Below are 14333 nucleotides of genomic sequence, written 5' to 3'. Positions count from 1 at the left end.
TACATAAGGAGTTATGTACTTTGGTTTCGTCAAACGTCACCCGTAATTGGGTGGACTATAAAGGCGATTACTGGGTATGTAACGAATTATGCAGAGGGATGTGAGTGATGTAGATGGGATCTATCCCTCCCATATGACGGGCGCGACGTCGCTATTCTTGATAGAGTGAGACCACTAAGTGCATGGTCATGCCCAAATGAGTCAACATTAGATGTTGAGCTCATTTGATCGAGTGAGTCTACTTGGAGTTCAAGATTTAGTTTGATTAGAGGATGACACGGTCTATGCCTCACATTGATCAATCTAGATGTCTAGGATAGAAGGACAATGCCATATATTTTGTGAGGAGTCACAATTGGTAGTCACAAGGTGATGTCGGATCTCGACATTCTTGTAACTTGGGTAGTAATGATGTGTTGCTAGATACCGCTCATTACTTATGCTCCTAAATGAGTTTAGGGCATTGCCAACATTACAAGAACCTATAGGGTCACACACTAAGGACAATTAGATGGAGATTTGGTTCATATGATGAACCAAGAGGATTAGATTCATTTGATGAATCATATTGGATTAAGAGTAATCCAAATTGGGCTAATTGAGTTGGACTCAAGTTGATTCATGTATTTAATGAGTCTAATTTAGATTATGACTCATTAAATCAACTTAATTTAATGAATTAGATTCATTATATTAAGTTGGCTTGAATCATATGGTTGGATTAGATCAACCATGAGAGAGATTTGATCAAGTTTGACTTGATTTGAGAGGAAGAGAAAAAGTCATGTTTGACTTGACTTTTTGCCACATCACTAGTGAGTTGGCAAGATGTGGACCAATAGGATTGCTCCACATCATCAATGTGTGCCACCTCATGGAGGTTACAAGCCTCCATAGCATTTAATGTGGCCAGCCCACATTAAATGAGGAGGTTACACTTGTTGCCATGTCATTTAGTGAGGTGGCAAGATGTGGACCAATAGTGTTGATCCACATCATCCTAGAGTGCCACCTCATGGGGGTTACAACTCTTAATGGTCTCCACATTAATTGGAATTAATGTGGAGAGTTACACCTCCAAGATGTGGCCGGCCACTCTAGTGGGGAATGAAAATATTCATTTTTCATTCAAGTGTGATTAAGTCATCTTCTTCCTCTAGAGCTCTCTCTTCTCCCTCTCCTCCTCTCTTGGCCGAACAAGACAAGGTGCTAGCACACCTTTGTTTGGTCTTCTCCATCAAGGATTGTTCGTGTGGATACTTCTAGAGGACCGTACACTTGACGGTCTAGAGATCCGGCACCTTGGACGAGCGGGAACGCGAAGGGCTTCGCTACAAGGGTAATGATCTTAACTTTAGTGTAGATCTAAAGTTTTTACAAACTCGTACAAGAAAAAGGTTTTTTGAAAAGTTTTGTTTACGAATCTTTGCACGAGATCCATGGCTTTGGGTGACTCGGGGTTTCCGCGACGCGAAAAAGCGGTTTTCGCGGCCCGAAGAACCCAACAGTGGTATCAGAGCCACGTGCAAAGACTTGTACGAGTTCGTTTGTATTTTTATGAAAAATATACCTTCTTTGATTTTCTGTAAAAATTGAGTTTTTAGAGTTTTTATGAGTAATTTTTCTGTAGAAGCGAAGCACAAGTGTCTCGGCACTTGTAGGCTTCGGCTACCGAAAAGATTTTTCCAAAACGGCTTCGTTTTGCCCCAAATCCGTTTGGGACAGCGGGCTTGGGTGCCATTAGATCGCAAAGGAGCAACTCACGATGGTTAGATCGTGGGTAGGGGTACTGCCCCTAACCCCGCAATGGGATTTGCTCCGCGATTTCACCCGAAATCGCTAAAAACGAACCCGACGGGAAGATTTTTCCGAAACGGCAATGTCTCGACCCAAATCATTTTGGGACAGCGGGTTTAGGCACTGTTGGATCGCAAAGGAACCCTCACGATGGTTAGATCGCGGGTAGGGGCACTGCCCCTGGGCCCCGCAAGGGGATCCGTTCCGCGATTGCGTCCGAAACCGCTAAACGGGACCGCCGGGAAATTTTATTCATAAAAATTGTAAAAATTATTTTAAAATAATAGAAAATTATGAAAAATATATAATTTTGAATTATATATTAATTTGTGATAGTCATGGCCCAAAATACCCAATAAGATTGGATTTGTGTTGTAATTCATAATACGGCCTGCGTGCCGTCATATGATTGTGTGTGCTGTATTTTTATTTTTCCACAGCCTGCGCGTCGTGCCTTTCTCTTATTCTGGTTGTAAATTAGATTTAGACTCGAATGTAACTCGAGTTTCAAATTGTAATGTACAAATTGGAGCGGTGGAGGGTCCACACGAGACGGAGTTCCGAGGCGGGCACGAGCAACACAAGGTGGTCAAAGGGAGGAGCTTGGAGAAGCTGTTGACCCTAGGTTGACCATTCGATCTTCTCATTGGCTTGAGAAGATCGTAGTAGGGCCATGACTAAATCACAAATAGATTAATTAATTAATTGTTATGTATCTGATGCATGTTTAATAATTAATTAATTAATTAGTGCCTTAACGATTAGATTAGATCTAAGTCGTGCACATGATGCACCCTTGCGATTAGATTAGATCTAAGTCGTGCACAAGATGCATCCTTCTCGATTAGATTAGATCTAGATCGAACCAACTCTAAATGCCTAACCGTGCCGTGATACCTATCACTACCTCGATCACATGTATTGTTGAATCTGCCAAAGCAGAGCAATACATATTATCTTGGTAGGGTACGAAGGGACAATCTTGGTCCCGCCTATCAACGCATGGGTGAATACAAACTTAATTAGATTGAGTATTCCTAGTTACTCGGTTGGATCGAGTCAACTATAGGCATTCTTCCAATAGTTGGAAAGGTAGGACAAAATCACGTTTATATTAACTCTCGGGAGATTAGCCAAAGCTAACTCGAGTTTTAATATAAATGCGGATATTGATTCTATAAACAAGAGTTGCATAGAGATGTAATTGGTAATCGTTACCTACCGATCATACTAAGCCTTGGGCGTATTAGCCAAAGCTAACTCAAGGGTTAGTATGATGTGGATCTTGTCCCATAAGAATTATAGAATTCAGTGGGAGCATCATTTAATTAAAGGCCTAATTAAATGATTTTAAAAGAATATGATATTTATTTCTGCATTTATTTCTGTTGTAGAATATCCATGACGTCGAATACGAACACTTTCTCTCTGCGATCTGTCCTTAAGAAGGACAAGCTCAACGGAGCAAATTTCCTGGACTGGTACAGGAACCTGAGAATAGTTCTCACTCAGGAACGTAAACTGTACGTTCTGGAGTAGCCCATTCCGGAGGCTCCTCCTGCCACTGCCACGCAAGCTGACCGGGATGCTTATAAGAAGCATCAAGATGACGCATTAGATGTGTCATGTCTAATGCTCGCAACCATGAACTCTGAGCTTCAGAAGCAACATGAGTTGATGGGTGCTTACGATATGGTTGCACATCTTCGTCAACTATATCAAGGACAAGCAGGGCACTGGAAGAGGAACTTCACAGGACACCTGGAAGATCTTAACAAGAAGAGAAATAAGATTTCTACTTCAGGTATAAATGTTATAGAAGTCAACCTCTCTATTTCTTCGACGTGGGTATTAGATACCGGATGTGCTTCGCACATTTGTACTAATGTACAAGCACTGAGAAATAGCAGAGCATTGACAAAGGGCGAGATAGACCTACGAGTAGGCAATGGAGCACGGGTTGCTGCTGTTGCTGTAGGGACTTATTTTCTATCTCTGCCCTCTGGGCTTATACTAGAGTTAGACGATTGTTGTTATGTGCCTGCATTGACTAAGAACATTATATCAGTTTCTTGTTTGGACAAGAAAGGATTCTCATTTATAATAAAGAACAAATGTTGTTTTGTCTATTTAAACGATATGTTCTATTGTAGTGCACCTCTGATGAACGGACTCTATATTCTAGACCTTGAGAGCTCTATCTATAACGTTAGTACTAAGAGGTTCAAATCGAACGATATGAACCACACATATCTCTGGCACTGTCGCTTAGGTCATATAAATGACAAGCGCTTATCCCAGCTCCATAAGGATGGTTTGCTGGACTCATTTGATTTTGAATCATATGAGATATGCGAGTCATGCCTACGAGGCAAGATGACCAAGACTCCCTTTAGTGGGCATAGCGAGAGAGCAACTGATTTGTTAGGACTCATACATAGTGATGTATGTGACCCTTTCAATGTTGCTGCTAGAGGCGGTTATAGATACTTCATCACATTTACTGATGACTTCAGTAGATATGGTTATGTGTACTTGATAACACATAAGTCTGAATCCTTTGAAAAGTTCAAAGAATTCAAGAATGAAGTACAGAACCAACTTGGCAAGAGTATTACACTATGTGAAAATCGATAATAGACTTCGGATATTATCCGAAGTAATAGGTAGATATTTACCGAAGTAGACGCACGTGATGTAAAAGGTTTATTTTTTTACTTCGGCACATGATTACCGAAGTCTATCACCGGTTCAAAACCGGTTCAAAATCGGACCGATTTCGAAGTAAAAAACCCTTATTACTTCATCAAGACCAGTAAAATTACCGAAGTAGTTGATGATATATTACTGCAGAAGTAACATTGTCTAACGAAGTTTAAAGAAGTTATGACTTCACAATTGTTTATATTATGGTGTAGTAAATAGTTAATATTACTTCTGCATATTTTAGCTTGATCGAAGTAATTGTTATTGAAATACTTCATCATAGTATGGAAGTAGGAAAGCATATTTTACTACACTTTAACAATTTACGTTACCGCAGTAATACATACGAACGACTTCAACAATTTTAATCAGTGACAAAGTAAATAGTTTCTTTAACTACGACAATATTTAAATATACCGAAGTCTTATGTATTGTATTACTTCATCATTTTTATTTATAGTATTGAAGTAGTTGACTATATTTTACTACAATACAAATTTAATTGACAAAAGTGTATATCATAATATTTTGCTATTGTTAGTTAGAGCCCTAGAGCCAATCATTTGATGATTGTATGGACTCATGTATATCATATTCTTGTATATTAATAAAGGCTTTTGTTTGGTTATTATATTTATTTATATTAGTGCCAAATAGACTAAGTATAATAGCGTCCTTGAGTAGAAGGTTCATACCTATATCAATCGATTAGTTGAATCGATAGTGAGATGATATAGGGAACACTACTCTAAATCATTCCTAGTCGAGTATTAGCATTCAGGGACAATGTTAATACAATAAGACTAGCATGTAGGTCAGCTCGATGACTTGATCTCACAAGTCATGGATATAGAGATATCAAGCTGACACATGGGTATGCATTAGAGAATGTATACTGAATGACCCGCCATGAGAAAGTATCATGGATCGTTATATGAGTGTCATATACTTTCTCATGTGGCTATTAGTATGACTATTAGTCCTTAGACCTGAAGTCACCATGGATCCCTACATAAGGAGTTATGTACTTTAGTTTCGTCAAACGTCACCCGTAACTGGGTGGACTATAAAGGCGATTACTGGGTATGTAATGAATTATGCAGAGGGATGTGAGTGATGTAGATGGGATCTATCCCTCCCATATGACGGGAGCGACATCGTTATTCTTGATAGAGTGAGACCACTAAGTGCATGGCCATGCCCAAATGAGTCAACATTAGATGTTGAGCTCATTTGATCAAGTGAGTCTACTTGGAGTTCAAGATTTAGATTGATTAGAGGATGACACGGTCTATGCCTCACATTGATCAATCTAGATGTCTAGGATAGAAGGACAATGTCACATATTGTGAGGAGTCACAATTAGTAGTCACAAGGTAATGTCGGATCTTGACATTCTTGTAACTTGGGTAGTAATGATGTGTTGCTAGATACCGCTCATTACTTATGCTCCTAAATGGGTTTAGGGCATTGCCAACGTTACAAGAACCTATAGGGTCACACACTTAGGACAATTAGATGGAGATTAAGTTCATATGATGAACCAAGAGGATTAGATTCATTTGATTAATCAAATTGGATTAAGAGTAATCCTAATTGGGCTAACTTGAGTTTGACTCAAGTTGATTCAAGTATTTAATGAGTCTAATTTAGATTATGACTTATTGAATCAATTTAATTTAATGAATTAGATTCATTATATTAAGTTGGCTTGAATCAAATGGTTGGATTAGATCAACCATGGTAGAGATTGGGTCAAGTTGGACTTGACTAGAGAAGGAAGACCAAAGGTCAATTTTGACTTGACCTTTTGCCACCTCATTGGTGAGTTGGCATTAGGTGGACCAATGATGATGTTCCACATCATCATGGTGTGCCACCTCATGGAAGTTACAAAGCCATTTTCTTATTAACTCCACATTAATTGCATTTAATGGGGAGTTACTCTTGTGGAGAAAGTGGCCGGCCACTTTGTGAGTGAATGTGAATTTGATTTTCATTGAAGTGGTGCATCTTCTTCCTCCTTCCTCTCAAGCTCTCCCTCTCCCTCTCCTCCTTACTTGGCCGAACCTTACCAAGGTGCTAGCACACCTTTGTGTGAGGTTTTCTCCATCTAAGTTGACCGTGTGGATACTTCTAGAGGACCGGCGCTTGACGGTCTTGAGATCCGGCAAAACCTTGGAAGAGCGGGATTCGCGTAGGGCGCGCATCAAGGGTAAACACTTTTTCTCGTAGATCTAAGTAGTAGATCGGTTTTTGAACTCGTACAAGAAATAGTTTTTCGAATTTTGTATACGAATCTTTGCACGGATCTACGGCTTTGGGTCTTTCGGGGTTTCCGCGACGCGAAAAAGCGGTTTTCGCGGCCCGAAGAACCCAACAGCTATAACACAATAATTTTCATCACCAAAATTGAACAAATATATGACAAATATCTGTCAAATATAATTCAAAAGTGTATTCATAAAAGAAATGTTTAAGCATAACCCAAAAAATTTTGTATCCATAAATCTCTAAATACAATCTAAACTTTATATCATAGCCTACACTTAGGCACCCACATAGAAATAGACAAATTCGCTCCATTCACTTCTGACTTCATCATACTGAGATTGATTGTAATACTATTTTTTTTATGCTGCAAACTGAATCATTAACAAAAATTTGAGGATCAATGAAAAATAACTTAATATTTTATAAAGAAAATATTTCATAAAGAAGAAATTCACCTTTCTCTCCAATTGTGGATATTCATCTAAGACTATCTCTTTCATGTACCGCATCACACAATATCCACATTCAACACCACCATTTTGTTTAAGATTACCCTAATGAAATTGAAAATGTCATGCAAGAAGTCACAATCCAAATAATAAGAATTATTAATTGATGTCTAAATACATAGTCACAATACATACTGTCAATTGTTTAAAACCTGGTCCTTTTGAAATACCCCTTGATGCATTGTATATCTTGACTCCACTACAATGTAAAAATAGAAAATTAGTTTTTCAACCTATAATGAATTGAATGCATTCAAAATTAGCATAAGTTACGACTTACTTGGTCACAATAGTTTGCCAAGCATGATCTCGGTTCCTGTTACTCAAAGAGTCCAATAAATATATCATATTCTTGTCTTCATTAATTATAGTCAAGATCCAATGGTACCTGCACAAAAAAAATATAGCATTGACTAGCATGTAGTAGGAAAAAATAAATAATTAAAATCTTACCCAGTGTTATATGGGATGAAGCATATGCTATCCCTGTTCGATGCTCCCAACTGAGCAGCAATATGTTGTGATAATTTACTACCTTCTTCACCCACACCGCATGTAGGTATGTGACCAGGATCCACAAATGACACATACTCAGCTCTATTTTCTTTCTTCATGTATTTGTAAAGGTAACTGCAAGGTATTAATTGTAAGGTAATGGCAAAGTAATGAAAAATCTAAATATACCCCATGTAGACCAAAGCAAAAACATATGAACAAATATTGAGAACAAAGCAAAGCATGTGAACAAATATTGTATTTAACACATAACATACCCCATGTAAACCAAAATGTGTCTGGCACCTATCTCTTTCATCTCCATAAAGCGTAAGATATCTTCTCTTAGCAACTATACACTTTTAGGACGCCAAAACATAGCTTCATCAAATTCTATGTGTATGCTCTCATCTTTAGGCATCAATCTGATAACATACGAGTAGATATACTTGCATGTCATCGGTAAAGTTTTCTCAATTTCCTTGTACTTGTCCTGATCACCATGAAGATCCGAAGGAGCAAATGATTGATGTTGTACATTCTTCTGCAATATGTTAAAATATTCAAATGCAAATGCAAATGAACAAATATTACTGTAAGCAAACAAACATAATATACTATAAGCAAACAAACATTTCAAACAAACATACTATACTGTTTGTTTACAGGTACTGAAGTAAGCAAACAAACTTTAAGGAACCGAAGTAAGCAAACAAACATTGCAGGTTACTGTTTGTTTGCAGATGTTGCTGCAATCTGAAGTAATAGGCAAACTTACTTGCTGCAAACAAAGATCACCAGATGTCCCTGCCCTTGATAATTATGTTATGTTTCAAGGCCTTAATTACTGGGTAGCTATCTCATAACTATCTTCGGCAACTAGGTTTCCGGTAGCACAATACTATGATAATTACTTACTAACTACTAGTAGTGAAGCAGTGCCAATCAGAATGGAGGGCCCTACTTACTCGAACTCTCTACGCCTTTGGAGCCCTCAAGCATATCGCTATCATAGCTTTCTATTTCCCAATCTAGGAACTACTGCATTCTTATCTATTAAGGCAAGCCTTCTAATTGGCTTTTATACCAATTAGCTTCTTATAGGCATTCCTACGGCCTTACTAGTGTGGCCGATATGTGTGAAGGTAAGTAATTACTAAGTAGTGAATTATACATAATTACTTATAATTAGTCTCTGAAGTACTGTTAAAGTCTCTGAAGTTTGCATTTACAATACTTAGTTCATCTTGAGTTTGCCGATAGCTACTTAGTAATTACTTATACTGTTAGCCCTAGATAACTAGTAGTCAAGTAGCTAGCAAAACACATTATAACTATGTTATGTTTCTGAGTTCTAATTTCTTTTCTTCTCCAGAAGGATGGTTCAAGGAATTTCAAATTTAATCTTTGTAATTTTCTTTTAACTTGTTTCATTGGGTCAGTGTGAATTACTTCTCATTCCTTGTTATTAATATATGGGATAACAGATGGTGATGTATATATTTTTAGTCCCATTTTCATAGGATCAATTTAATTACAAGATATATATCTACACTCGATACTATTGGGAAGTTTCTAGCGAAAGAGAATATCTATCACTCGATACTATTGGGAAGTTTCTAGCGAAAGAGAATATCTATTAGAGTTATTGAAGCATATCAATGACCAAAGTAAGGAGTAGGCATAGGGCATAACTACATTTGTTTGTGTTTTAATCTGATTATCTATTGGGTTGGATTTACTTCGATAATTAACTCAATTTGTAAGCAAACAAATTATATTCCATAGAATTGTAAATGCAAATCAACAAATAACACTACACAATTAGTAAATGCAGGATTTTGAACTTGCAAATGCAAAAGAACAAACAACACTATACTATAAAAAAGTTGCTACAATCCTTAACACCATTACGTATGCTTTCCCTAACACCATGAGTACGTACCTCCCATGATGGATGAAGTCTCTCATCTACAAATGCTTTCCAAACTACTTTTGGAATCTGATATTGACTCGGTGAAGAACTCAATTTTTCAGGATTGTCTTTATTTGGCCAAACAAATCTGCTAGTGAGTTTGTTTTTGAAATCTCTCCATTTTTGAGATGATAAATTCATCACAGCAGCCTCGCTTTGTGGTGCTAATTCAAACACATTCTGCAACACAAAATATTAGTTGGTACTATTAATAGAGAAGTTGAAGATGAATAAGGAAAAAAGCAACATACAAGCTAGATGATTATACAACTAATATGATAAGAATGAATTAATGATGGCAATGACAACATAGAGTTGGAAAGCTAATTTCATTTGGGATTATATTTATATATTAATCTTACCGAGATCTCTTCCCATACTTTTTGTTTTATATTTTCTGGAATAGTAGGCCAAGACTTTATGTTGATTGGCACCATAGTTCTAGCAACAGATCCAATGTAAGATTGCAATGCCTTTCCATTTGCATTGTATAATGGGCGTCCCATGTCATCATAATCAATCTTTGCTTTTTTCCCCCATCTTGCAGCTGCAGTGAGTTTACACATTGATGTAGGACCTCGTTTATTCTTCTGCACATCTACAGAACGTTCTTCTCTATCAGTAACTCCATGTAGCTCCACATCGGCTACTCCATCTAGCTCAGCATCGGCTACTCCATGTATCTCCTCAACTGCTACTCCCTGTTTTTTACGGCCCATCGAGTATTATCTGCATAATAACATAAATGTAACCAATGTTAAAATTTGTACAATAATAGTAACATAAACATGACATAAATAATTACAATAACACATATAAATAAATAACAACACAAGCGTAAACATGACATAGAATTACATAACATAATTACTTAAAGTGCATACAACATTCCTTCATGTTCAAAACATAAACATTGGATAAAAATACAAAACATCATTTTTTCTTTTTTGTGACCCATACACCCTCAATTTCTGATCTAAAATATCTTTCATGTGCAGGAATACAATGAGTATCAACATCATCGATTGGTCGAGAATCTGGAATACTGCTCCAATCATCATCATCTCCCTCATAACATCTATTTGGAACTGGGAGCACAATTGACCACCCATTTTTTAATGGATCATCAATATAAAAGACTTGGTTGACTTGACTTGCAAGCACAAATTCGTCATTCTTGTGTCCTCGTTTGTTCAAATTAACTAAGGTGAAACCACATTCATCGTTGTTGATTATTCCTTTATCATTTGCAACCCACGCGCACTTGAAAAGAGGAACGTGAAATTGATGATAGTCTAATTCCCATATTTCTTCAATCACTCTATAGTAAGATACATCAGCTAGCAAGGGATTCTTATCTTTAGCACTACACACAAGCATTGTGTTGGCAACTAAAGAAACCCCACTGTTTTGACAAACTCTGTACACATCCCGCGCCTTTGTTTGGTATAAATTACCATTTAGCACATAACTATTATACTTAAGGATTTGCACACGCGGTCCATGGGCCAACCATGTTAATGTCGATGTTGTTCCACCATTGCAACTGTCAATTTCAGCAGCCACCTAACATGTATTCAATTTGAATATGGTGATTAAAAATAATAGATATAAGTTGTTCAGCTCAAATGATAGTAAAAATTTAATGAATCTAGTATCCACCTTTGCACGAAACCAATCAATAAACCTCTTGTTGTGAGCATCTTGTATCCACCTTTCATCTTTCTCTTTTTTGGGAAACATTGATTTCAAAAATGTTTTATGTTCACTGTAGAAGTATTAATATATAAATTTGTGTTAGACATTAGATAATCTAAATTACATATGCAAAATCATAAATAATACAAAACACTTACATTATATAGGGAGATACTTCTTCCATATTTTCTAGCACAGTCAAATGTGCTTGTTGCAGATCAACTTGTTGCACTACAATTGGTGCGTTGCATGCTTGCAAGCCAGAAATATTTGCTTTCGAGTCTCGAATTGATTGAGGGACTCCAATAGGATCAACGCCATTAAGATATTCTGAACAAAACTCAATTGCTTCTTCTGCTAAATATCTCTGAACAATGCAACCTTCAGGATGTTTTCGACTGCCCACATAACTCTTAAGCACCTTCATGCTTCTTTCAAATGGATACATCCATCTGAAGTAAATTGGTCCACATAATCGGACTTCTCGAACAAGATGGACAGTTAAGTGAAGCATGATATCCAAGAAAGATGGGGGAAAATATTGCTCCAATAAGCAGAGTGTAACAACCAAGTCAGATTGCAGCTTATCTAACTTGGCTACATCTATAACTTTGCAACAAATATCTTTGAAGAAGAAGCATAATCTTATGATGGCATATCTAACATGTTTTGGAAGTGCATCACGTATGACTATTGGCAAGAAATGCTGCATTAATACATGACAATCATGGGATTTCAAGCAAGTCAACTTCAACTGATCCATGCACACAATATTATTCATGTTCGAAGAGAAACCTTCTGGAACTTTTATATCCTTTAATGACTTGCACACTTGCAACTTTTCTTTTTTTGTGAATGAGCACGCAGCAAGAGGAAGATATGTTCTCTTCTCCCCAACTATAGGTGTTAATTCAGGCCTAATTCCCATCTCAACCATGTCCAATCTAGCTGCCACATTATCCTTGGTTTTTCCTTTAACATTCATCAAAGTATTAATGAGGGATTCAAAGACATTTTTCTCAATGTGCATAACATCAAGACAATGCCTTACATGCAGGTGTTTCCAGTAAGGAATATTAAAAAAGATTAACTTCTTCTTCCAACATTTTCTGAAATTTGTTGCTCCTAAATCTTTTTCTTCTATATTGGCTTCCAACTTATTAGCCTTTGCCTTCTTTATTTTCCCTCTCACACTTATCTTCTTTCCAAACTCACACCTTATGTCAGAAAGTTTGTCAAACAACTTAATCCCAGATAATGGTCTAGCTGCTTCTTCAAGTTCCTCCATGCCATTAAACTCCTTCATTTGCCTACGATAGGGATGAAACCGTGATAGGAATCTTCTATGGCCAGCAAATGACATTTTCTTCCCATTTTCCAAGTGTCTTGCATAAGTATCTTCTCCGCATACTGGACATGCATAATAACCATGTGTAGTACATCCACTAAGGTTACCATAGGCAGGAAAGTCATTGATGGTCTATAATAAGACTGCTTTAAGAGTGAAGAACTACCTTCGATAAGCATCATAGACTCCATCAACTCCTTCCCATAATCGTTGCAAATCTTCAACTAGCACCTCCAGATAGACATCAATATGATTTCCAGGCTGCTTAGGCCCTGAAATGAGCATAGTTAGCATGATGTATTTCCTCTTCATGCACATATTTGGAGGTAGATTATAGTTGACCAACATTATTGGCCAACAGCTGTACCGACTGCTAAGGTTGCTATGAGGATTAATGCCATCAGCTGCAAGTGCTAGGCAAAGATTTCTTGGCTCACTTTCAAATTCAGGCCACATATGATCCACCAACTTCCATGACGGTGAATCAACTGGATGACGTAACTGACCAACAACTCTTGTAGAATCTGCATGCCATGTTAAATTTCTCGAGGTCTCTAAAGATTTAAACATGCGCTTAAATCTTGGAATGGGAGGGAAATACCAAACCACCTTAGCAGGAACACCTTTCTTCTCAACCTTGTTTTTGGTTAGCTTCCACCGTGACAAGCCACATCTAGGGCAACTTACGCAGTTTTCATATTGCTTTCTATAAAGAATGCAATCATTTGAACAAGCATGAATCTTTTCATGAGTCAGCGCTAAACAACTCAATGTCTTTTTTACATCATACATTGAGGATGGTAGATTGTGATTATTTGGTAGCATATCCCCAAAATCTAATAGTAGATCTGAAAATAGAGCATCACTCATTCCATGCCTTGCTTTGGTATTGTACAGTTTAACAAGTGCACTCAACTTTGTGTAACGTTCGCATCCCTTGTACAATGGCTTCTCTGATTCCTCTAAAAATTTCATAAAAGCTTCAGGATTTTCTGTATAATTATCGTACACTGCTTCACACATGTGAGCGGTTTCAAAGTTGTCATAATCATTATTAATTGGCCCATGGTTGTCACTCCATTTTACTTTATCATCTTTAGCAGGCTCACCATGCCAAATCCAATTCACATAGTTTTGACTAAAACCATGGAAATAAAGATGCTCTGAAATGGACTTAATCGACCCTTTTTTAAGATTGATACATTTGCAACAAGGACAATGAATGTCATTGGGGTCAATATTCGGATTCTGTAAACAATCTTTAATGAACTGTTCCACACCCTCCTCATACTGTTTGGACCTTCTATCCGAGTATATCCAGGATTTATTCATTTTAATCTAGCAAAATCCCCAAACAAATAGGTCAAAATCTGAAGATATTAAAGTAAATAAATAAAAGTTAAAAAATACTAAATGCAACTCAAAATGTAAAATCATTGGAACTTCAATTTGTGAAATCTAATACAAGTAAGAAGAGATAGACCAAAGAGGTTGGTGTGTGGTATGAAGAAAAATTTATTAAAATTAATA

The 14333-nt window shown here is 37.0% G+C and overlaps 1 protein-coding gene across 1 annotated transcript; it reads right to left on the bottom strand.

Moving 5' to 3' along the window:
* Positions 1–10690: 10690 nt before the first annotated feature.
* Positions 10691–13826, bottom strand: LOC121978271. Its single transcript, XM_042530638.1, has 5 exons — positions 13699–13826; positions 12970–13509; positions 11614–12765; positions 11420–11525; positions 10691–11323 (listed from the first exon to the last, which is right to left on the bottom strand). Exons 1-5 carry the CDS (start codon positions 13824–13826, stop codon positions 10691–10693), a joined length of 2559 nt encoding a protein of 852 aa, XP_042386572.1.
* Positions 13827–14333: the final 507 nt, after the last annotated feature.

The sequence above is a fragment of the Zingiber officinale genome, chromosome 4B (genome assembly GCF_018446385.1).
Source record: "Zingiber officinale cultivar Zhangliang chromosome 4B, Zo_v1.1, whole genome shotgun sequence".
Lineage (NCBI taxonomy): Eukaryota > Viridiplantae > Streptophyta > Magnoliopsida > Zingiberales > Zingiberaceae > Zingiber > Zingiber officinale.
Note: the sequence above shows the minus strand (reverse complement) of the source record. Positions and strands in the feature narration are given on the sequence as shown.